The sequence below is a fragment of the Eulemur rufifrons genome, chromosome 27 (genome assembly GCF_041146395.1).
Source record: "Eulemur rufifrons isolate Redbay chromosome 27, OSU_ERuf_1, whole genome shotgun sequence".
NCBI lineage: Eukaryota > Metazoa > Chordata > Mammalia > Primates > Lemuridae > Eulemur > Eulemur rufifrons.
In genome coordinates this window covers 23,999,091-24,025,338 of record NC_091009.1, presented here as the reverse complement: position 1 = coordinate 24,025,338, position 26,248 = coordinate 23,999,091, and the positions used below count along the sequence as shown (strand labels likewise).

At 34.3% G+C, this 26,248-nt stretch overlaps 1 protein-coding gene across 5 annotated transcripts in view; it reads left to right on the top strand.

Annotated features, from left to right (window-relative positions):
* The window catches only part of RCOR3 (REST corepressor 3), a 42,094-nt gene extending 18,328 nt beyond the window's left edge, over positions 1–23,766 (top strand). For 2 of the 5 annotated variants that reach the window (XM_069459719.1, XM_069459723.1), the window contains 5 exons: positions 325–543; positions 4,962–5,039; positions 11,803–11,860; positions 20,100–20,341; positions 20,802–23,766. In XM_069459719.1, coding sequence (XP_069315820.1) covers positions 325–543; positions 4,962–5,039; positions 11,803–11,860; positions 20,100–20,341; positions 20,802–21,146 — 942 coding nt within the window. In that variant the 3' untranslated portion in view covers positions 21,147–23,766. The remainder of the gene's footprint in view (positions 1–324; positions 544–4,961; positions 5,040–11,802; positions 11,861–20,099; positions 20,342–20,801) is intronic. The other 3 variants (XM_069459718.1, XM_069459721.1, XM_069459720.1) reach the window with 3 other exon arrangements.
* Positions 23,767–26,248: the final 2,482 nt, after the last annotated feature.

Genomic DNA, 26,248 nt, shown 5'->3' with positions numbered 1-26,248 from the left:
AAATATATCTCATCCTGAAGCAAACAGGAAAATTTTAAATACAGGAAAATTTAGAGTTTAAAATGAGTCCTGTGGGACTAGAAGCTAAATGTTTGATTAAGTGAGTTAACCAAGGAGATTATGTTATATGCTTCCCCTCAGTTGGTGAGTGGTATGTGTGTGTGTGGACTAGTAGATAAGATAATTAGTTAAAAGTATTATAGCTTTTTAGTTGTACTTAGTGCAGCAGATACTTCTAGTATTACTGCGTAATAGACTGCTTCCAGTTTATATAATACATTTGTGAAAACCAAATGACCTGTTATTCTGTCCCTGTTTTCTTAGGGTAGTACTGAACAACCTGTCCAAACTAGCAAGATTGGACTTGGAAGGAGAGAGTATCAGAGTTTACAACATCGCCATCATTCTCAGCGTTCTAAGTGCCGTCCACCTAAGGGCATGTATTTAACCCAGGAAGATGTGGTAGCTGTTTCCTGTAGTCCCAATGCAGCCAACACCATCCTGAGGCAACTGGACATGGAGTTGATCTCTCTAAAACGTCAGGTATTTTATAAAAATAATATTTTTAATGATTCTGTCCATTTTGCTTATCTGGTTTTACCTGGGTTGAACTCAGTTGTTTGCGGATTTTCTCAGCCCCCATTTATGTAAGTTTCACTTTTTAAAGTTTATCTTGTGTCCAGCTTATAGGATATCTCTTCCTGTTCTAGATTTGAATCCCAGCATTGCCACTTGTTAGCTCTGTGATCTTGGGCAAATTATATAACCTCTCTAAACTTTAATTTTCCATCTATGAAGTTAGGGACAGTAGTCATACTTCTCTTGCAGGTTTTTGGGAATTATTTGCAATGGTACATGTAGATTTTTTAGCAGTGTTTGGCACATTTTGAATGCTTAGTTAATAATGGCTGTTGTCTTCATCCTCATCAGTAGTAGGAGCAGTAGTATTGTAGGGGTATCATCATAATGAGGTGGTTAAGAGTCAGCGGACCTATAAATAACCTTGGCTACACCATCTCCTTCCTGTGTAACCATAGAGGAGCTCTTTAACTTCTCTTAGCCTCAGTTTCCTCATCTGGAAATGGGGATGATAATATGGTGGCTGGGAGGAATTAAACAAGATAATATACGATAAGTGCTCAAAACAGTGCCTGGCACATAGTAAGTACTCCATTCATGGATATTATTAGGTCTCTGGCCTTTCTCAGTCATCTTTTCCTGTTTTTTGTTTGTTGGTCTTTGTTTTTTCATATTCCTTAAATCTAGGTACTCTTCTAAATCTGTATTTTCTTGGTCAATGTCAACCAACCCTACACTATAAGCCAGTAAAGTCTGAATCTATTTCTCAAGCTGTAACTTTTCCAAAGCTCCATAGCCATAGTTCCAACTGCCTGCTAGATCTTTCTCCAAAAGTTTTTTTTCCTGTCTGTTGAAACATTGCAATCGTGTTTGATTCCTCCCTTGCTGTACACACGTACACCCAAGTGGTAACCAAGTTATGTGAGTTCTATCTCTGAAATTTCCTTTAAACCAATCCTCTTATTTTTATCCCGTCACTACCACCCTTGTTCAGGCCTTTATCACCTATTGCCTAAAAATAACTATCTTGTTCATTATTTCTGTCCACTTCTCTTTAGCTGTAGGTTAAACATTGTTGCCAATATTATCTTTTAAAAATAATTGGTCTGATGAAAGTCAGAGTTCTTCGTTAGTTTCTACTTGCCTTTAGCAGATTACAATCACGGTAGACAAGGATTTATAAGACAGTCATATTAAGAAATTTATAATTTATCCTGAGTTAGGAAACCACTGAAGGACTTTAAAGAAAGGTGTACCATGGTCATATTTACATTTTTCAGCTATTAGGTTGGTGCCAAAGTAATTGCAGTTTCGGACCTTGAATTTTAAATCATTATAACTAAGCTCAAACACATCTTTACTAATCAAAATAAGAATCATTACAATCAACACATTTTTGCCAATGAGAAATAAGTTTGTTTATTCCTGTAGCATAAAAATGCGTGCTTCAGGATTCCACGAACTCTTGGAGAGCATCTTCTGCATCCTGCTGTTTGTGGAAGCGTTTTCCCTGCAAAAAGTTGTCGAGATGCTTGAAGAAGTGGTAGTTGGTTGGCGAGAGGTCAGGTAAATACGGTGGATGAGGCAAAACTTCAAAGCCCAATTCGTTCAACTTTCGAAGCATTGGTTGTGTGACACACGGTCGGGCATTGTCATGGAGAAGAATTGGGTCCTTCCTGTTGACCAATGCCGGCTGCAGGTCTTGCAGTTTTCGGTGCATCTCATCAATTTGCTTAGCATACTTCTCAGATGCAGTGGTTTTGCCAGGATTCAGAAAGCTGTAGTGGATCAGACCGACAGCAGACCACCAAACAGTGACCGTGACCTTTTTATGGTCAAGTTTGGCTCTGGGAAGTACTTTGGAGCTTTTTCTCCATCCAACCACTGAGCTGGTTGTCATATAAAATCCACTTTTTGTAGCACGTCGCAATCCAATCGAGAAATGGTTTGTTGTTGCGTACAAGAAGAGAAGATAACACTTCAAAACGACGATTTTTTTTTTTTTTCAGTCAGCTAATGAGGCATTCACTTATCAAGCTTTTTCACCTTTCCAATTTGCTTCAAATGCCGAACAAACATAGAATGGTCGACATTGAGTTCTTTGGCAACTTCTCATGTAGTTGTAAGAGGATCACCTTCGATGATTACTCTCAGTTGGTTGTTGTCAACTTCCGATGGCTGCCACTGTGTGCTCCTCATCTTCAAGGCTCTCATCATCTTTGCAAGACTTCTTGAGCCCCCCCTGCACTGTATGTTCGTTAGCAGTTAGTTCCTGGGCCAAATGCGTTGTTGATGTTCTGAGTTGTCTCTGCTGCTCTACGACCTATTTGAACTCAAATAAGAAAATCACTCGAATTTGCTTTTTGTCTAACATCATTTCCATAGTCTAAAATAAATATAAAATAGTGAGTGATAAGTCATTAGCAAAAAAAAAATAATAATAAAGCAAAAAATGCACATTAAAATGACGTATAAAGTAACCACATTTAAGAATGTATTGCAGTATCAAACAGCGAATGTCAATAATGCTCAAACCGCAGTTACTCTTGCAACAACCTATATATCTCTTTGCATTTTCTTTTCTTCTTTTTTGTAGTTGCTTTTAGGGATTACAATATGCATCCTTAGCTTATCACTGTGTACTTAGAGTTAATATTACAATAGTCCCCCTTCATCTGTTGTTTTGCTTTCCATGATTTCAGTTATCTACAGTACAGTACAATAAGATATTTTGGGAGAGAGACCACATTCATATAACTTTTATTGTAGTATATTGTTACTGTTCTATTATTAGTTACTGTTGTTAATCTCTTATTGTGCCAATTTATCATTGATATATAGGAAAAAACCTAGTACAGGTTGAGCATTTCTAATCCAAAAATCTGAAATGCTCCAAAATATAAAACTTTCTGAGCGCCCACTTGATTCTCAAAGGAAATGCTCATGGGAGCATTTTGGATTTTCAGATTAGAGATGCCCAGTTGGTATGTATTGTGCAGATATTCCAAAAATCCCCCCAAATCTGAAACACTTTGGTCCCAAGTATTTTCGATAACAGACATTTAACCTGTGTGTATTATGGTTTAGTACTATCAAAGGTTTTGGGCATCTGCTAGGGTCTTGGAACATACCCTCTGTAGATAAGGGGGCATTACTGTACACCACTTCTTATAAAATGTAAGTACCTTGCAACAGTATAGTGTGGGACCAAAATACTGTATCTTAAACATGTTCAGATGTCTCTATCCCTTGGCCCTGGTTATTCACCCAAACTGCTTTTCTATTTCTCTTTTCTTCCCTGGCAAACTTTCTCAATAAACATAGACCACACATTAGCTTCCTCGGCTTTCTTACCACCACTTATTCTCTGACCCTTTCCAATCTAGTTTGTGCCCTATACGCCATTCCTATTGTACCACTGAAAGCTGTCTTCAGATCGTTTATGAACAAATTGTCAGGTCTAATGCCTCCTTCTTGGTTCTTATCTCCCTTGACTACTGAGTAATGTTTGACGCTGTCAACCATTTCTTCCTTCTTGGAATTCCTTTCCCTTGACTTTTGTGACACTGGACTCTTTATACTCAAGACAGTATATATAGTATATATTTGATTGAATGCTTAGCCTTTAGTCAAACCATGAATGCAAAACAATAACTCACAAGCTGCAACCATTTTAACACCCACTTCCACAAGAAACCTTTGGGTTCTTTTCAAGGTAAACTACCATCTTTATTGTAGCATTTGTGGGTTTCTTAACCATTTAGAATGTGTAGAACTGTGCTCCCATTTTTGTTGGGTTCCTGTTTTCTTATGTATCATTGATGAAGTTTTTGAATGTTGTGTTCCAACCTCCTTTTCCCTGTGGGCCCTTTAGTTTTTATTGTGGATTTTGTATAGTACAGTAACTTTTAAGAATGCATTTATCATGTTATAGCAGAATTGATTGTACTTACTTCACAGGGTGATTGTGAGAATTAATTGATTTAGCACAAATAAAGCACTAAAAATGACATTTTATACATAATAAACACCTAATAAATATTGGCCTCCATTATTATTATTATTGGAATAATTGTTATTTGGTCAAAACATTATGGTAATAGGAAATATTCATGCAGTTTAATCCGTATCTATGCCAGTTGTCTTTGGTTTTAAGAGCCAGTGTTAAAAGATATTCAAAGTCTATTAGTTTGTTAGATGTGTGTATTAATGTGTTCATTAGTTGAATGAGTGGTGTATCACACCCTAAGTGTAATATGTATGTCTGTTGTCCTGTAATAAAATTTAAGCAAATTTTAGAATATATCATTTTCATTTATTGATTATTCGAAAATTTACGTTAGTACGTGATCTGATTTACATTTTGGGTTATTTTGTTGAAGGTTCAGAATGCTAAGCAAGTAAACAGTGCACTTAAACAGAAAATGGAAGGTGGAATTGAAGAATTCAAACCTCCTGAGGTATGTTACTAAAAAATATATGTGATTAAATATAATGAAACTTTGTTCTTTGAGGTATTATTCAGTGTTCAAGTACTATTTTGGACACATATGTGTTGTTGGTACTTTGAAGATTTCAAAATAAGGATAATTTGTTATGTCTCTGTTTTTTTCATTTAGATAGTTGATCTTTTGAGGCTTGGCTAATCGTTTTGTATTTAAGGTAAATTATTTCTTTCCTGCCCATAACAATTCAGATCAAGCAAAGTAATTAGGGAAACTAGTTATACCAGTAGGACAATATATGTGACAGCAGAAGCTCTTTGATGAGCAAGCCAGTGCGTTTCTGGGTCTACAGCAGTGTTTGCTCAAAGCCCTTTCCTGCCTCTGCGAATTGGTAACACAGCAAGAAAAACACCACAAGAAAAGGAGTTTAACAAATTTTTATTTTAATTTATTTGTCTTTTGGCTCAGATTTCCAATTAGGATTTTATTATGTAGACTTACATTCTTGTACTTATATCTCTGAAAAAAAAAATCTAAAAACAAGGTATAGATTGGTCATTTTCTCAAATCTTATTTGTATTTCGGCTGAAAACCTAAATATGTTTTTGATACGTGTGGTAATTATACGAGTACTTAAGTGTCTTTAAGATCCAATCAAGTGTTTTTACAGAAGCTTCTACTATGAAATCTTTTCTATTTTCTCTCTCTTTTTCTAAGACTCCTATGTTATGCTTCATATCCTGAATTTGCCTTTCTATGTATGTGATAATCAAATAATCTTCTTTGGTCTTAATGGGACCTTCCTCCACCCTGCCCACTCCCTCATCACAGGCTGACTGAAATATCTACAAATGAAATATGTGTGAGGGACTGGGGGGAGGCAAGACTAGTACTTCAGAAATACAATGAACCACATGCCCTCTTAATCATTAGAGTCTTTCAGGAAGGAAGGCTTGTTATGAGGAAAGTTATTTTCGTTTGTTGTTTTGAATAATCTTTTTCAAGAAGGTTAGAGTATGGAAAAGAATGAAAAATATATAGACTGGTATGTCATGCCAAAACCACAGGTAAACTGACAAACATTCTAGCAACATTTATTTAAGGACGTTGTAATACAAAAAAAAAAATTTACCTTTTTTTGTTATATTATTGTAACAAATAATTATTTTAAATTTTGTATTAAAATATTTTAACTTTGTATTTAAGTATTAAAATACATAAAAGCAAAAATATTAAATGCCTATAATTTCATAATCTAAGTCAAAAAAATATAGCAGATATTAAAAATATGTGATAGCAGGAAGAACTTTATGCTAACAAGTTTCAAAATTAAAATACAGAAATTCCTAGGAAAATGTTTTCCCAAAATTATCTGAAAAAGAAAGAAAAGCTGAATTATATGTAATCATTAAATAAAATGAAGGAATAATTTAACATTTAACACCAGGCCAAGACATTTTTACAGAAAAAGTCTGTCAAGTTTTCAAGAAAAGGATAATTGTAATCTCATATTTTTCATGAGATTACAGGACAGTTTCACTCACTAGCATTATGTAAAGAAAAATGTGACAGTGCATTAGCATTTTATAACTTTCCTCTATGCTACCTCATTTGATCTTTACATGAATTGATACAAGTACTTGAAGCAGATACTATTTTACATGAGGAAACTGGAACTCAAAGGGGTTAACTGACTTGTTCCTGATCACAGTAGTAGTAAATAATGAAATTCTAGCTATGTCTTAGATTCTTAGAGTCCTGATTGGAGTCCTAGATTAGTATATATCATGCTGCCTCTTACTTTTTGGATGTTTTCATATAATAGCAAAGTTAGATTCTCAACATTTTAATACAGTTACTGGGCTAGAAGTTATTAAACATTTATTATATCTTTTGGTTTATTGTAAAAATATTGATAAAAATAAAATAGCCAAAATCTTAGCATTCTATCTTCTATACATTGAGATTTGAATTTTACTTTGGGGGTGATTTATTGAACTTACATGATTTGAAAAATATATATATGTTTTATCATCTAGAAAGTCCTCAGGATATATTTATCATATTATTTCTGTTGCTTTTGAGAGAAGGGCGACTTGAATATATTTCAAAATATTAGATTAACAATCACTGTAAAGACCTTGAAAAATCATGTAACCCATCCCCTTACCTTTAGGTTAGACTATACCTAAGCAAACAATGTTTTGGAATAATTAAAATAGGCCATTAAATGAAATAACTCCACTGGAAGTAAACAGTTACTAAGGTGCTTTACTTATTAATTTGGTTGTATTTGTTATTTTCATTGAGGGACAAATTTGGTGGAGAAAGTCTGTTCACCTCCACATATGTTTATTGATTGCCTGTTTCATGTAAGGCACCATGTTAGGCACTATAGGCAGGGTATATGGGAAGACGGAAACACATAGAGATGAGGACAAGCTTGGGTGATTTTTTTTCCACCTGTTTTAAAAACAGCCTTGCACCTATATGTTATAAGACAAACTGATAAAAGTTATATGATAGAATTATAAGAAAAGTGTACAGGAAAACAGACATTGTTCATTCTGGCTAGGATAATCAGGGAAGATTTCCTAGAGGGGGGATGTTTCAGCTGAGGTTTGAAGGATAAGTGGGATTTTTTGCACATTCAAAAAGGGCAGAGGAGGTCGTTTCAGGCAGAGGAAATAATATGAACAATGGTTTGGTATTGAACAGTACATTCAAAATATAAATCCAGTGGGGGGAAATTAAAAGCTCTTTTAAAAACTAATCAACAGATATTCCCTGAACAGTTATTATGTGTTCATTATTGTGCTAATTGCTAGTGAGAATCCAGTGGAAGTCTGAAACAATCTTTACTCGAGACATACATTGTCTGCTTGGGAAGGCCAACTTGGATGCAGAGAAGGAATGAGCACAGTATATGAGAGATGTTAACAGGGTTGAGCAGGGGCTTCTTTGTGATAGAGATCAGTGGGCAAGGGCCAGAATAAAATAGTCCTTGTGAAAGCTAGAAAGAGAAGTTTCCCTTTTAAATTAAGTTATATAGAAAGTTTCTTCAATATAAGAAGGATGTAGTGAAAAATTTTAATTTTAGGAAAATTATCCTGGCATTATTATACAGGATAAATTAGAACAGGGAAACTTTATAGCTGCTGAAATAGTAAGTATGTGAGTGATAAATGGTAAATCGGTATTAGTAGGGTTGGGTAGTAGTTGTAGGAATGGAAACAAGTGATAAATCCAAAATCATTGCAAAATAGGAAATTAACGTGTCTCCTTGAAAGTATGTGAGAGTGAGTGTATTGGTGGCATGTTTTGTTACACTTTGATTTGTTTTGGATGGAGATAAATAGGTAAGTCGGGGCAAGGAGAATAATGAATCCAGGAGGGAAGAATTATAACTGAAAAAGAAGTGCTTTTTGAAGGTCGAAATTTCCCATCTATGGATGTTTTCATGCAAAGCTGGGTGACATCCTTTCATTATGGATGTTGGATGGAATTTTCACCATTGAGTAAACAAACACATACTACCTTAAATTCAAACCAACAGCTTCTTCTGGAGTTTAACTGAAAAGTGGTCCATTCCAGTGCCGGAGGAATACCTGGCTGTGTGGATATATTGAGACACTGTGTGCCTGCCTCTGGCTAACTTTGTAAAGACATTTCAAGATTAAATTTGAAAAAAAAAAAAAACAACTTTAAAAAAAAATTCATAGGCTGGTTTTATAACCTCATACTGAGTAAGATATGACTCTGTTGTTTTCCCTTATAAACATTTCCCAGAGTCTTCAAAAATGTGTTTGAATGAGTGTATTTTAGCCTCAAGTGGAACCTGAGTTCCACCTGAATGTCCTACCTAATACCTCATTCTCAGTGTATCCCACGTTAAATTCCTCTTAGCCTTGCCTTCCCACATCGGCATTTCTTGACTTCTCGGGTTCTTAACGGCATCAATTTTCTAGGCTTCAAGTCTTATTCTGGTTATAATTACACCCCTCACCCAAAAAAACACAAGTATTACTTATTAAATTTAGTGTGAACTTACCAACCTTGATTTTTACTGTCCTTCCAAAAGTGGCTTTCTCATATTTTAGTTAAGTTAAATATTATCAATTTTCCAGGTTTATCATTTCTTCCAGACACAAATCCGGTTTTTCGCTACACAGAGAATGCCTTCTCCTCAGTTTTGCCTTTCAGAAACTTCTATTCTAAATCCCATCTCAATCTCCAACCCTTCCAACTTTCCTTTTTCTTTTTCCCCACTTCAGTCATTGTAACTTTTTCTCTCATGTTTGAATTTCCCATTATACTCTATACTTTTTAATTTTAGTTAGTTATTTATATTCATCCAACCTCCTGATTTTCTTGTAAACTTTATGAAGTTTAGATGAAAATAAATTTTCATAATGCATGTTATTTCATTTTTTTTGTTCCCTTGTCATTAATGATACCTTTCCCTCAAGTTTCAGATTCAACAAACAGGAATTAATCAACTTTTGTTTGTTCAGGCACCGTGCTAGATACTTTTTTAGATATATTCTAAATATATCCTCAGATTATATTTAATCCTTAGAGCAACCTGCAGCATAGATAGGTATTGGTAGTTTATATAGGAGATCTTCAATATCCAAATACTTGTTAAGGAATGCATGGAGAAGCAAAAGTTGCCAAATGAGAACATATTCACAACGAACTGATCATTTATAAAATTGGACTCTACTCACCAATTCTCCCTAATTAACATTAGCTGTTCTGTATCCCATTCATCACATCATCCTTCTCTGTCACTCTCTTGCTAGTACAGTGCAAATACAGCACAAACAAAAATGAAATTGTAAACTTTGCAAAAGATGAAAAACTTCATGATAGCTGTTAAAGTGCAAGAGAATGACTTCAGTCACCTACAAAATCATTGACATATGAGTATCCAGCAGAATTAACCATTGAAGAAAGAAAGATGATGACTCATAGGCAAGCACTTCAAAAAAGAATAGTTTGAATAACAAAGAATTAGGAGGCCCTTGAGAAAACTACTGAAGCCTTCAAAACAAAGGTGACCCTATTTATGATCATACGACTTTCAAAGCCAAAGGATGTTGCACCATTGTATAGTCAGAAAAGATAGCCAAAAAATAAAACATGTTAACTAAATCACTATTTTTTCTCTCAGAATATTATGGGGGTACGACATTTTGGTTGCATAAGTTGACTTTGCACCACCTGAAAATCACTAACTTTTAAAAAAATTAATTTTCATGAGTGTTAGTTTCATATTTCAGATTAAATTGCAATTAACCCTTTATATGTTCACCATTTACTATGAAATATTTGGACCTGTTTTAAATAGGTTTCAGTACCAATTATCCTTGGGTACCAAGGACCTTCCCATCTACCTTTCACAGCCAAGGTAGCATCAGATTGCCTATGTTTCAACCAGTGTTACCTATTGCTCCATTCTTGTTACTCCTTTTTGGGGAACATTATGTTTAAATTTCTAGTTTTTCCTCTGTTTCCTTTTTCTTTTCACTTTTTAAGCTTTGGTTCACTTTTTTATTGCTGCTTCTGTTATGTCCCTCATAATTTTTCCTCTTCCCCCTCCTTCTCTTTTCCTTTTTCCTGTCTCCTTTGCATCATCACCAGGATCCTAACCTTGAGTCCTGTCCACTGTGTGCTACATGGCCTGCTCTGCTGTCCCGTTTTAATCTCCTTGTCTGGAATACAGTGGTTTCTGTTTTAGCTTTTTTTTTCCTTTATTCTAAGTCCTTTTTTACTTTTTCCTTTCTCTTCTCATAAAATTGTTTTTAACTTTGAATTTTTGTTTTATTCTTTCTTCTGAATACTTATACGTCTTCACTTATGGTGAGAAAGTTGGTATTATCTAGAACTTCTGTATACTCTAGAAACTCTTAATTTGCTAAGACCTTGGGTGAGGTAAGACCTAAACACCCCTTCTCAAAGGAAGCCTTCTTTCTGTTTTGCCCAGCACGTCCAGGTATTTATTACACCACACCACTTAATCTTGGCAGTCCCTTCTGCAAACCTCTGCAAGCAGGTATATGTATTTCTGTTGCTCCATCTACTGTCAAAGTCCTTGATTTACTACTCAGTGGCTATCCACTAATGAAATCTGATTAGGTATTTGATATTGTAATATTTCCATAATAAAAATTCTAGATTTAAGGATTCTTTTTTTTTAACAAAAATATTGGGAGGAATGTTATGGCCTTTTGGAAGAAAAAAAAATCTATTCATAATCGAGGGTCACTTTCTATTTCAGAAATTTAAAGAAATATTTTAGGACTTAGGCTTGTTCTGTAGTCCTACGCTAATTTGTACCACTGTTTTAGGGGGAATAAGGATAGGTTTAAATATGAAGGGAAGACGTTTTAGAGTCATAGATCCTCTCTAAAGAAAATAAAGTCATTAAATGTTTAAAATGAGGCCAAAATTACTATCTGCAATGTGTGATATGAACATTGTAGTCAGAAAATGGGAGACTAACAGATTTTCTCAAGTTTTAATATCTCTAATTAGAGCATAAATGTGAATGTTGGTCATTCTTCCAAATTGGTACATTTCCCTTTCAGTATCTTTTTTGTGGGTAAAAGGTAACTCAGAATATATATTTTAAATCCTTCTAAAAATGGAATCTTCATAAATCAGTTTTAGTAACCTCATGTCTGTGATTTTGGTGAAAAGTTAAAAAAATGAGCACTTTGGAAAAATGTCTGTCTTCATATCCTCATTAGGAAACTTCTCTTTAATTTTGTAGTCAAATCAGAAAATTAATGCCCGTTGGACCACAGAGGAGCAGCTTCTAGCAGTGCAAGGTATATTAAAGATAAGCAGTTACTGTTGTTAATAATTATTTGTCATGAAAGGTCACTACCATAGCTCTTCCCTTCCTTTAGAAATGGATCAAGAAAGGGCTCTTGTGTTCACCACAAAGTCCTGGTGACCGGGAATTCTGTGTGGTATTTGTGGATGTGACATACTGAGTCTGTGTGCATTTTGCATCCTGAGCAGCACATGATGCGTTCTCAGCACTGATAACTGATGGTGATGATAAGCATGAAAAAGTTATGTGGGCCCTCTCTACCTCTGCTTCAGTATTCCTACAGTTGAGTTCATTCTTACTATATCATTTGTGGTAACTCATAGTTTATAGTTAAAAGCATAAATAAACTATGATATGTTTCTTGTTTCTCTAATTACTCTGTATTATTTCTCTATTTGATAAATGTCAGGTATTGAAAAATATTAACTGTATGCTTAAACTTTCATTGTATCACACCAAGAGATATACCACTGAATGCTTAGAAACCTGACTTTAAGTATACATATTTTTAAAAAGAGACTTTAGAGACATATCAAAAAATATACATAGAGCATTTTAAATGCACTATTTATGAGACACTTTTGTTTAATTATATGGCAGAAGACTTTTTGTATTTTGAATACCCATGGGCAAAGTGGAAGCATTTTAAACTTGGATTTTCTCATGTTTAAATTACTTCAAAAAGGACAAATTTATTTTTATTCAGTGTTATGGATTTTTTTTTTTTGTCTTAAACTATCTGCAGGACTGATTGTGTAATTTAAAGTTTGGTCAACATTTTCTTTCTTCCTGTATGAACCTTCTTTGTGTTGCGTACTAATAGCTTTTATCTAGGCTATGAGAGAGTGAGGCCCCAGTGAAATATATAAGCATACCTTTAAAAATATTTCCAAATATTCATCAGAGAACATATTTAATACAAGCTGTGCTAGCATCATTCAAATATGGAAATAATGTAAAGATTGACTGATAGATGATTCTGCAGTTTGGATTAGAAAGAGTAAGAACTAGCCAGCCAGTATGATTTGAAGATGTCACAGGAGAGTGCCAGCAGGATGATGTCAGCCTTTCCTTTGGCCTACACAGCATAACAGTCATTTCATAAAGAGTTGATACTATAAGTGAGACACAGGGTGCTGGATGTGCGTTGAGCACATCCGTAATTGTAGAATTAAGTTTCTGAATGAGTCAGAACAAGGTTTAGTTCATAATGTTCAGTAATGGCTGTTTTAAAATTAGACTCTGATAATTTAAATTTTTGTGTAAAAAATTAGTGAGCATTTTCAGTGGCTTTTTCATGTTCATTTAGAACTATGCATGGCTTATAGCTCTCTAGCATAGTGATTTTGAATGGACATTGCTTTTATTTAAGTAAAGCCTATATTTCCCTCCATCATAGTATTTAGCCTAATAAGGATTGAACTCTGGTTTCCAATATTCAGTTGCTTAAAGGTTAGTATATTAACTCTGTACTGTAATATAAGAAATTATCCCAGTGAAAGGGGTTTCTGAAGAGAATCTCCTAGGAGAAATCTGGGCTGTTTCTCTGTACAGCACTTAGTAATTGATAGCGCTCCACAGCACTGCTTTAAATGCTAAGGTCCATTGACTCTTATTGGTGGGTTGGATATTACACAAAGCTGCATTCAAGGGAAGGGGAATGGTAAGATTTGTATATATCTTAGCTTATAAATATCAAAATTTAAAAATGGAGTATTAATACATATAACCAAAGATTTTCCTCTGTACTGAGGTACATTCAGTATTGTATTATGCACATTTAAAAACTAACCCCTTAAATAAATTACACTAATGCAGCAGTTTGTATGGAAGTATGAATGTTCTTAGGATTTTGAAGGTACTTTCTTAGTGATGCGTTAATGGTGTTAATGTCTCTATTTTTATTTATTTTGACTCTTTGGAATTTTTGTTTTCATTTTGGATATTTTGTTGTTGTTACATAAAATAAAACAATATAAGGCTATTTATGTCCAAAATAGTTGTTTTAGAGAGAATTAAAAAGTGCCATTTTGTCTCATGTGCCCACACATTTATATACTGAGAAGTGTGTCTTATAAACAGTATAATCATATAGTAATGTCACCTATACCTTAGTCTCAGTGTGATTAAGGTGCGTAATTGCAGTGTCTATTTTAATATGTATAGTTTGCTATCCAGAAGTACTTATCAGTCAGTTGTTTTTGTTTTTTCTTATTTTTTAAAATCTTTATTTGTGGTAAACCTATGTGTGTATTACCCTAATGACCATTTCAGTTTTACAAAGTAATAATAAATTATGTTTTGATACTAATATGTTTTAATTTGTATAGCACTTGATATTCAAGACATTTTACACATATATTCTGATTTGGTGCTCATTTGTTAATGTTTTATTTTATCTTGCTCATAATAGACTATTACAGTGACCTGGAGAAAGAAATACTGACTCTAGTGCCACTAATAAGATTTACAGTTTTACTATTAAATACACATTTTTGTTGTAACTCTTTCAAAACAAACATAAGACAATGTCCTTTCCTAGGGCTTAAACATATTATTTCCCACCTTTCCTGTCCCATCTACTTGTACTATTGTTACCTGTTAACCATTTGAGTAAGTTCTCCTTTCTTTCTTCCTTAACTGGAAGAGGGGAAATCATACTCAGATCAAATAGGTATCAGTTTATACTTTTGTAATCTATCACCTTGTTATGTTAATTTTGGTTCTACCTATGTTATAATTTTAATAACATTCTTCAAGAATTCTGGGGGGGGGGGGTAGTATCATCAATGCTGCTAATTTAATCCTCTTAAAATATTTGCTAAGAAAAGGTACTTCTACAATTTCTATCAGCTGTTCCAGCCTTAAGAATCTAAATTTTCTATTATAAAAAATTAGTTAATAGTGAGACCAGTTATGGTCTGCACATATTTATGTTAATGGTAAAATATTATTCCTGTTTGTAGCTTGTGTCATATATAAATATTTTTTCTAACCTATAATGCTTTTAGAAATTACCCTTAAATCAAACTTGATATTCATATGATAAATAATCCTTATTTAGCAAGAATTAAGAAAGGCATTAGATTCTAGGTGTATCATTTTTTTATGTAAAGTAAAACAGTTATTAGCTATTTTCAAAAAAACAACAATACATTTAAATGATAGTACAAACAATCTTTAAAGTGTGTAGGGGGCAGAAGCATGGTATAAAACATTTGCCATTTTAATTTTAGGTCACTTCTTAAATATGTTCATTTCCTAGTCACTAGTACTAAAAAAAAAAAAAAAATCATGCTCCCCAAGTAAATTTTTTATGCTATCTTAGGATAAACAACAAAAAGTTTTCCAGTTTTTTCAAGATATCAACCTTAATTTTTATTTTTTCATATTACCTGCCTTCTCATTCATTTAAAACAGAAGATGACAGCTGTGTTCAAGTGGGCTATGCTTACAGTAAAAGTTACCTTATCTTCCTATAGTTCATACATTCATTTCTTTTTAGGAGAAATAAAGTTACAAGACTAGAAATTGTCTTCTTTCTAATTTTATTTCATAGTGAAAAAAAAGCCAGAATGGTTCATAAAAGAGAAAAAAATAGATTTGGCAGTTGATAAAAATATAAGATGGTAACCCAGTACATGAATAATCAAGAGGAAGTGCAAATAAGAAATTCATACCATTTCTATTGTAACAATTAGAATGGAGGTTCAAAAATATAATTGTCAGCCCTCTGATGCACTTACTTCAAATAATTAATGATTCAAAATTTCCATCATTTTTGTAATGGAATTTAACTTACTACAAGGAAGATGGGAATATAAGACCCAGAAAGGATAGACTTTGGAAAGAGAATATATGATTTTTTTACTTTTAGCTCTCCCATATATATGCATCAGTCACTTTTCTACTGCTATTGATATCTTTTCTACCTACCGAATTCTTGAAGTGATTTATAGGAAGTGGAAAGAAATGCATGTTCCCAAGTGGTTTGAGTTTAAAATTTATGTTTTATTGATTGAAAAGAACAATATCTCTGGAATTTCTGGGTGTTAGTGTTTCTATTATTTTAAAAATTGACTTTTGGCCGGGCGCGGTGGCTCACGCCTGTAATCCTAGCACTCTGGGAGGCCGAGGTGGGCGGATCGTTTGAGCTCAGGAGTTCGAGACCAGCCTGAGCAAGAGTGAGACCCCATCTCTACTAAAAATAGAAAGAAATTATATGGACAGCTAAAAATATATATAGAAAAAATTAGCCGGGCATGGTGGTGCATGCCTGTAGTCCCAGCTACTCGGGAGGCTGAGACAGAAGGATTGCTTGAGCCCAGGAGTTTGAGGTTGCTGTGAGCTAGGCTGACGCCACGGCACTCACTCTAGCCTGGGCAACAGAGTGAGACTCTGTCTCAAAAAAAAAAAAAATTGACTTTTGAAAAATTAATATTTCCCAATTATATTAAGTTACACGCTCACTTTAAGAAATTTTACTATGAAAAGAGGAAAAAAAAATCCTCTGGAATTTCACAACACAAAAGCAGCTTGCTACTGTTAATGTTTTCCCTTTTGGTGGGGTTTTTTTTGGTAGTCTAAAATCCAATTTTAAAATTAACTTTTTAAACATACCAAAAGCAGCTATCCATGCTATCTCTTCTAGCTAAAAAAAAAAAAAAAAAAAAAATCTGATCCAGTTTTCAGAGTTGAGAAACACCATAGAAATGCTACTAAAGTTACTGTCTTACTAGCCAGAACTCAAAAAATACGAGTGGACATTCCTACTTCAGAATTTGTAGTAATTCAGATAGTGGCTATGTTAAAGTCTTTCCTATTAATAAAAACATCTTCTTTAGAAAATTAAAAGTATAACCAGAAATGTAACAAAAAAATGGATATTTTTGTTGAGCAATATATATTACTGGTTGGAAAATGTGGGCTTTCATAAAACGTAATTATAACAGAATATCCTGAGTTATATTTTTATGTTGGTTCCCAAAGAAAACTTTAAAAGTATATATTAAAGATTATAAGGTATCATCTGCAAGTATAGGAAGCCAAGTTGTTTCTTTTTAACTCTCAAATGAAATTTAGAACTTTGAAAACAATTTTTTCCTGGGAAATTTATTATTTGCCTCTTTGAGAGTTCTCTAAATATTTATTCATTCCACTAACCTTTGAAAACTGACCTCTTGCCCTAGAGTGAGACTTTAACTTAACAACAGTGGTTCAAATGTACCTAAGCCTTTTACATATTCAGGAAAAGGGGGATGGATTTAATCATTATATTTAACTCCCTTGCTGAGAAAGCAATCAGATTGCCTTGTTTGTTATAAACTATGAGAAAATAATGGACTGCCCTTCCCCCCAGGTACAGATTGAAACTAAGTTGTTCAAGTTAGTTGCTCCTCATGACTACCCCTGCTAGTGGTCTTGGAAGCCTAGCTGGGACTTTTTCTGAAGGAGCAGTCCCATTAAGTCAGTGTTTCACTAGAGTTTGTCTGTCTGTGTGCTAACCACAGTATAGAACTTAAGAATTCCATCTTCTAACCAAAACATGCTGTTGAGCAGTGTCATTGGAAATGTGATGCCTCTTGTGGCTTGGGGAAGAAAAATAGAATGACGCCTTACAGGGAAGAAAAATCCTACATCCTAAGCACTTCCTATGTACTCAGCCTTGTAGTAATGCTGATGCTGATTTGTATTCCATAGGGCAGTACTTCCCAACCTTTTTCGTGTATACAGAGAAAATTATGTAATTTGTCACAACTCACTAGGGCAAGCAGATAAAGCTGCTTGTGTCTTGAGGAGACTGCCAAGGAGCTCCAGCTATTCTAGACCATGTCCAGCCATCCTGCAGGCTGAAGGAATTAATATCTGGGCATACTTAATTCTTAGGACACTTCTTAGGACACTGATTGTAAACCTCACCCAAACTACAGATGTCTGCAGTGTGGTCTGAGCCTTAAGATTTTAGACTGGCATGCATGAGTTAATAATACACATACCTGGGTGACTTGGCAAAAGTCCTTGACATTCAAAGTCTCTAGAAATACTAAATTAGCTCTTACAAGAAGTCGTTTTCAGTTTTACAAAGCTGGTTAAGCTTTCACAGTTTTATAGTTGTGACAATATTGGTGACAAGGTAAAGTCCATTGAGCAAGAGAAAATTAAAATTACTCTCAAAAGGGTTGAGTCAGAAGAAGGCACAGTTAAATAATGGGATTAGACTTGGACAGCTTATGGTTTTGGAATATATTTTGCAAAACAAATAGGTGTTATGAGGGTTATAATATCTGCACACTTGGAGTCAGAGTTAGTCTTAATGTGACTTCTTGCTAGGAATACAGTCTAATCCTAAACTTATTTAAGATTTTTATTTCTCAACTCATGTATTCAGTAGGTTTGGCCATTGCTAGAGTGTAAATTAAGTATCCCTTAAGAAAATTAGTACGCTGATAGAACACTATATTTGGTTTCTAATTAGTAGTTCGTCAGTGCAGCAGTCTCAAATTTAGGATTTAGAAATGGCACAAAAACTCAGCCTTTTAAAAGTTGCTATTTTCTAAAGTAAATAGTATAGTAGAGAACTAATTGAATGTGTAACCATAACTCCTACTATGAAATAACCTTGGGTTTTTATTGCCAAATAAATCCTCAGTGGGGTATAGTCACCATTAGAATTCATACTCAACTGTAGAGTTCAAACTGGAAATCAACTCATAGATTTAGTGGGAATATAAATTCATTTATATTGATAAAACATTGTAAACAACATCTATCATTATTACTTTATTGTTATGCACGTCTTTCCCTTTGAGAACAGAGCAAATGAGCATAGCTTACAAACCCAAAACTCTACATTAAAAATGGGATATAGTTATAGGATAATAATGTCAGACTTCCTGCCCAAAATGCCCTAAGATAAAGGAACTCCCCTTAGAGTCAAGCCCAGCTAGTTTAATGTAGCTAGAGATGCTTATTTCCAAATTCTTAGTTTAAAATAAGAGTAAAATTTAAAAACAGAATTGTGTCACATCATGATGATGGTTCTTTAAGGTAATTGGGTATTTCGTATTAATTGGTATCAGTAAGAATATATCTAGCATTTCTGCTGGGTATTAACATATCTATATATTATTCTCTCATCTGCGATTATATATATGTTAAGTTTATTTAGGCCCCCATTTTTTGTCTCCTTTCTCATCTCTTCCATTAATGAGTTATTATTTATTGGTATTTTAAAAAGCAGTTATCAAATTGTAAAATCAAAATTTTTGGCAACTTTTATGTTTTGATCTAAGTGCATCTCCTTCTAGAATGAGTCTATGAACTTCTTTTAAATTCCCTTAAGAGCAAATTATTATCCATTTTAAATTCTGTAGCATAATTGATAATCTCAGCTTCATAAATTAGTTATTACCCTTCATTATAATGAAACTCCCTTAATGAAAAGTTAGGTTCTCAAATAACAATATACAGCCCTTCTTAATTTTAAGGTTGTAATGATGAGGACAAGTGCTATTCAAGTAGTCACTATTCTTACCTAATTCTTTAACTATAATCGTTCATACATATAGTCTTTAGAACTATTAAATGAGTTAAAGTCCAACTGACTCTGAAAAATATCTTCCCTTTTTTTAATCCATCAGCTTGTGATGATGATTCTTTTTCTGTTTAAATTTTTAGCTCATTTCTATTTGTTGGTACCCTGGTGGGATAGGCAAGCATTCGTGTTGAAGTTAGTATTAAGATCAAAATTATATTGCTTTTCTTAATGGGGGAACCCTGAGGCTACTCACTCAGCCCATTGAGGGGATAAGACAGATGGTTCATTCCCATCCAGTTTTGTTTACAAACGATGTTGCTCAAATTTAGGTGACTGGCTACTAGGGAAATAAATGAATGTGGAATTGAGGATGGAACAAAGAATTCAATGCTTTACAATAAATGGACTATATTTGAGAGTTCAAGAGAGGATTGGAGAAAATAACTGAGTATGTAAAAAATGGTAAGTTTCTGATTGTTCAGTTGAAGGCAAGTGGCTGGCTCGATGAAATGACATAATTGATAGTTTTCATCTGTGACCCTGATATCTTAGCCTCTATCTCAGAATTGAGAAATGACCAGAGTTTATCAGAAAGGATTTTCATTGCTGGTATCTTTTGTGTGTGCATGATGTATAGTACACACAGCTCTCCTTATTGATCCTTCACAGGTGTATTATTTACTTTGCCTTCCAGGTGTCCGCAAATATGGTAAAGATTTTCAAGCTATTGCAGATGTAATTGGCAACAAGACTGTTGGCCAAGTGAAGAACTTCTTTGTAAACTACAGGCGTCGGTTTAACTTAGAGGAGGTATTGCAGGAATGGGAAGCAGAACAAGGAACCCAGGCTTCTAATGGTGATGCTTCTACTTTAGGGGAGGAGACAAAAAGTGCTTCTAATGTGCCATCAGGGAAGAGCACTGATGAAGAAGAGGAGGTGTGTTTGTGTATGGAATTTGAGCTAATATGAGTTGAGGAATCACCATTTTGTGTGGTGTTCTATAAGGTTAATTTGTCAGAGGACTAGCTAAATGAGCATGAAAGGTTGACAATACACTTACTCAGTGGTGCATCTCTCGTGACTCTTAAGTCATAATGACATGCTAAGTTCTGATTCTAGAAGAATGGAGAGTGTATTGTTCTTTCATAGTCTTATTTTTATTTCCAGTGTTAAGCTGTTTACAAATAAAGATGCCTGTTTGGTAGCCTCGTTGGTTTTTGATTTTTTGTTTTGTTTTGTTTAAAATAAAAGAAGCTTGTGCTTCCAATAAACACTGGTGTTATGTTTTTGTTTTGTTTTGATTTGCTTTGTTTTTCCTGTGACAGCCCAAACTATTTTGTATTAAGTTCATTAGGACTTACATCTCATACATGTATTTTTGTTTCCTCACCTCTAGGCACAGACCCCACAGGCTCCTCGGACTCTGGGTCCATCACCTCCTGCCCCATCATCCACTCCAACACCAACAGCCCCCATTGCCACTCTGAACCAGCCTCCACCACTTCTTCGTCCAACACTGCCTGCTGCCCCTGCTCTTCACCGGCAGCCTCCTCCACTCCAGCAGCAGGCTCGGTTCATCCAGCCCCGGCCAACTTTAAACCAGCCTCCACCACCTCTCATTCGCCCTGCTAACTCTATGCCACCCCGTCTAAACCCAAGACCAGTGTTGTCCACGGTTGGTGGTCAACAGCCACCATCACTTATCGGAATTCAGACAGATTCACAGTCCTCACTGCACTAAAAATTAGATTGGACAGAGCTGCAGTAACTTCTCACCCCACCATTATACCAATGCTCATCTGACTGATGCAAAAGAGGAAAGAATAATCCTTCCTAGATACTGAGGCTGCGAATTAGTTCTGTGGCAGTGGACTAGCATAAGTGGATGTCTAAGAAATTTTTCAGTTCCCTATACAACAAACAGCCTCTAGTTAGCCTCCTTTCTAGAGTATACGTTCAGCAACGTGATCTCATAAAAGGAAAAAAAAATTTATGTATTCTATATACCAAGGGTTTTTTTTGTTTGTTTTTACTGTATTTATTTTATTGAGGTTCTTTATATTCCTGCCTCTTCATAGTCAAGGCTCTTAGTACAGGAATTTTGACTTAGGAATTGTGAAAACTCCTTAAGTTTCTTAAGTTAAGGATGTTTGGCTTTTGTTTTCTTTAATTTAATTTTTTAAAAACATTTTCCTATGTTAGGAGTGCAAGAATAAATAGCCTGCATTTCAGATTTTGACATATGTTCATTTTATGCATATTTAAGAAATTATAGCTACATATCCCTTTTTTCAAAAAAACGTTGCTTTTTTTCCTAAAGGAATTTTAATATATTCCTTTAAAAGAAAGCAATTTAATCAATTGCAAAGCAATTATATGAAACCACAAAGAATGTACGGAACCTACTAACCTTTAACATACAGTTTAGGGTCCCAGTGCAAAGTCCTTGTTTATAGGTCATTGACCTGTCATCAGTAATGAGAGGATTGGAATAATAATTTTACATACAAATGAGGACTTAATTTGTTGAAATATAATGTCTTTAAGTTCCTTGAAAATGAAGTTAATTTTGAAAAAAAATTTTTTTTATGTTTCTAAATGCTATCTGCTTTTAACTAGTAGTTGCCTACACTTGGGGACTTTAGAAAAGAATTATATTTTGTCAGTTATGTAGAGATATGGTTATGGATGCATTTATTTACAATACCCTTTTTGTGTTTAGTTTATGAGCTTCAAATTGCCCTCATACTTAATAATATGGTCTGCATTTGATATGAAGGGTGTTTTCTTGATAAATCTCTATTGTACTATTTGGATACATTTGTGTATTCCTTGCAGCCAACCTGTACTCGTGGGATTGGTTTAGGGTTAAATCATCAACATTATTTCATAAAATAAATTTAAGAATTTGTTCTGTGTTATCTAAAGATGTATCAGTATATTGTCACAATTGTGCTGTTAACTAAAAATGCTGAGACCCCTTTTTATAAAGAAACAAAAAGACATTTCAAGGCTTGTTCCTTCAACACATAATCATTAAGCACTTACAAAGGATATTTTACAAGTGATAGTATTTCAGTGTGTTACTAATATTTTTGATACAATGATTTCATATTGGAATCATGATTTATGCAGAGGGACAGATCACTTAGATTGCTATATACTAGTGGAACATAAAGCTAAATGTTTGCACATTCACATTCTTACCACATTTAGAACTACTTCATGAAATGACATGTAAAGCCCTAATTTGTTTTGAAAGGTCATGTAGTCCCAAAATACAGGAAAAATAGCCCCTACCATTGGCTCTACAGCATTAAAGAGCTGTAGGTTTAAATTCATTGATTAGTTTTAAGTTCCAATTTTAGGCCACTTCTTTCCATAAAGACTCTTAAGTTCTGGCATAATCTAAAACTTTTTTCCAGCACTGGTCCTTTTGTTTCTCTTTGGCTCATCTTAAATAGTTCTTGCCCCTGGATTATAACCAGATAAAATTTAACTGATAAAAAATTCTTAATATTCAAGAATGTATAATTATTTTTTCTTTAAAAGCCTCGGGTGACAGTTATATATCTTAAAAGAAAATATCTAAAGCATTTTTTAAAGCACTTAGATTGTCTTGCATATGTGGATACTATACCTTTGCAGCTTTCCTTGTCTTGTCTCTTGTCAGTAGACCTTCAGTACACAGTATGTGGGATGTCAGTCAAGTTGGTCAGCACCAGCATCTGTCCAGCTGTTCAGTATATTGTGATTCATATAAAATCTGTTCTATCCCAGACATGGGCCAAGGTGCTGTATCTGAGGGATGTGCTGTAATTTGATTTACATACATTAGAGCACACAGTAGAAAAATCTTAGCTTCGTTAGTAATATGACACATGTATATAGTGAGATGTCTTTATTGTGTGCTTTGCATATTTTGTAAATATTTTGCACGTCATTATTTTTCTTTTTTGCTTAAGCAGTGTTTGGCCTGGAAGAGTGATATGCTTGCTGCTTAATCAAAGGATTAAAGATTTAAAGATGTCTATGTCTTCTATTTTTATATAATTTCATGTTGTATGAGAAATTTAGGACCTCTTCACTGTGAAATTCTAAATATTGATTTTTATAAAAAAGCAAAACCTAGAAATCTTTGACCATCTTCATTAATTTCAGGGTTATCATTTTTGAAACGTCTACACCAAAATGTTTTTTAAATTACATAACTAAAAATAAATCACTGTGGATACATCTGGTAAAATTAGTGAAAAAATATTTTTCTGTATGTTTTAATTCTAGTGTAATATGGATGAAGGTAAGTTATGATCAAAATTTATTCTTAAGCTGACAATTAAGCGAGTAAATAGAATATAAAAGATGACACTCTGGGAGGCTGAGGCGGGAGGATCGCTCAAGGTCAGGAGTTTGAGACCAGCCTGAGCAAGAGCGAGACCCCATCTCTACTAAAAATAGAAATTATCTGGACAACTAAAAATATATATAGAAAAAATTAGCCAGGCATGGTGGCGCATGCCTGTAGTCCCAGCTACTCTGGAGGCTGAGGCAGGAGGATTGCTTAAGCCCAGGAGTTTGGGGTTGCTGTGAGCTAGGCTGACGCCACGGCATTCTAGCCTGGGCAACAGAGCCAGACTCTGTCTCAAAAAAAAAAAGAAAAGTTACTTAACCTCTGTGAGTCTCAGTTTGTTTTCTCATCTGTAAATTAGGGAATATAATACCTGATCAATGCATGTAAGCGATTTTTACACTTACAGCCTTCCTACTTATAGCCACCTTAATAAGGAAAATGTGTATTTTGACATCACTTTTTTAAAAATTTAAAGTGCAGCGCAAAAAAGATGAATTTTCAGTTCAAGATGATAGATTGAACGTAGTTATTTTTTTTTCTTCCCCCAAAAATCTTACTGAAATGATAAGAAATATAAAAACCAAAATAATCTTTAGCAGTGCTCCTGGAAAGCCAGAGGAGGAGTTACCAGCAGATGGGGACAAATTTATGACAAAACCCCACGGAATTAAGGAACTCCTAACTCCGTAAAGGCAAAAAGAGCAGGAAAACAGTGATATTCTCAGAAGATAACCTCAAATTAGAGGCAGTCATTTGGAAGAGCCCCCAGCGATTCCTGCCTCCTGGTATTCATGCCCTTGTGTATGGGCCCGTCCTAGTGATTTACTTCTAACCAACAACATAGCAAAGGTGATGGGCTGTCATGTCTATGAGTAGGTTATATAAGATTGTGACTTGTGTCTTACCAGCAAAATATTGCCTCCTCTGCTTGCATGCTTTAATCAAGCAAGCTGCCATGTTGGAGAGGCCTATGTGGCAAGGAGCTGAGGCCAGCCTTCTGCCAACAGCCAGCAAGGAATTCAGACCCTCAGGTTGAACCTGCCAGGAACTGAATCCTGCCCACAACCATATGCTCTTGAAAATGGATCCACTTGGACCTTGAGATGACTAGAGCCCAGCCAACACCTTGATTGCAGCCTATGATAAGCAAAGTAGAAAACTCAGCTAAGCTGTGTCCCAGTTTCCCTACTCACAGAAACTGAATTAATGCATGTTGTTTGAGCTGCTAAGTTTTGGGGGTAATTTGTTATGTAGCAATAGAAAACTAATGCAATGGATAAATATATACCATGTTAACATTAATCAAAACAAATTTGATTGTTAGTGAAGTATTAGTATAGTGAAGACTACATTAATGTCAAAGATTTCAAAGCAAAGAATATCAGAGTTAAAGATGGTCATTCAGTAATGATAAAAGTGTCAGTTCATCAAGAGGATCCCCAGTAAAACTACAAGAAGAAACAGGCAAATCCACCATTATGGTCAGTGTCAACACCCATCTCTCAATAATTGATAGAATACGTAACCCAAAAATTAGTAAGAACATAGATTTGAACAACACCATCAATCACCTTTACCTGATTGAAACTTACAGATCATGTCACCCAACAACAGCAGAATAAACATTTTCATGTGCACATATTTTCAAGATAGATTATAGTCTGTGCCATAAACAAGTTTTAATAAATGGAAAAGGATTCAGATTGTCCAAAGCATGTTCTCTGAGTTTTAATAAATGCAATTAGAAATCAGCAACAAAAAAAGAAAACTGGGAAATCTCTAAATATTTGGGAATTAAGCACACTTATAAACAACCTATGGGTCAGAAAAGAAATTACAAGGGAAATTAGAAAATATCTTGAACTGAATGTAAGTGAAAACATATCAAAATCTATGAGAGGGAGCAATGGAGCCCTCAGAAGGAAATTTATAGCTTTAAACATTTTAGATAAGATCTAAAAATCAATAAGCTTTCTTCTTAAAAAGCTAACAAGAAAAGAGCAAACTCAACTCAAATTTAGCAGAAGAAAGGAAATAAAGATCATAGTTGAAATAAATGAAATAGATAACAGGAAAACCATAGAGAAAATCACTGAAACCAGTAAGTTGCCTCTTGAAAAAGTCAACAACATTGAAAAATGGTTAGATAGAATAACCAAGGAAAAAAAATGAATGCACTAGTTACCAAAATCTAGACTGAAAGAGGAGTCATCACTACATAACCTAGAAAAAATTGTAAAGAAATATTATGAACACTTTATACCAACAAATTTGGGCACCTTTATAAAATGAACATGTTCTTACCAAAACTATCTCAAAAGAAATAGCCTGAATCAAGTAAAGAAATCAAATTTGTAACTTAAAGTCTTCACACACAGAAAATTCCTGGCCCAGTTAGCTTACTGGTAAATTCTATCAAACCCTTAAGAAAGAAATGATATCAAGCCTACAAAAACACTTTGAGAAAATAAAAGAGAAGAAAACACTTCTCT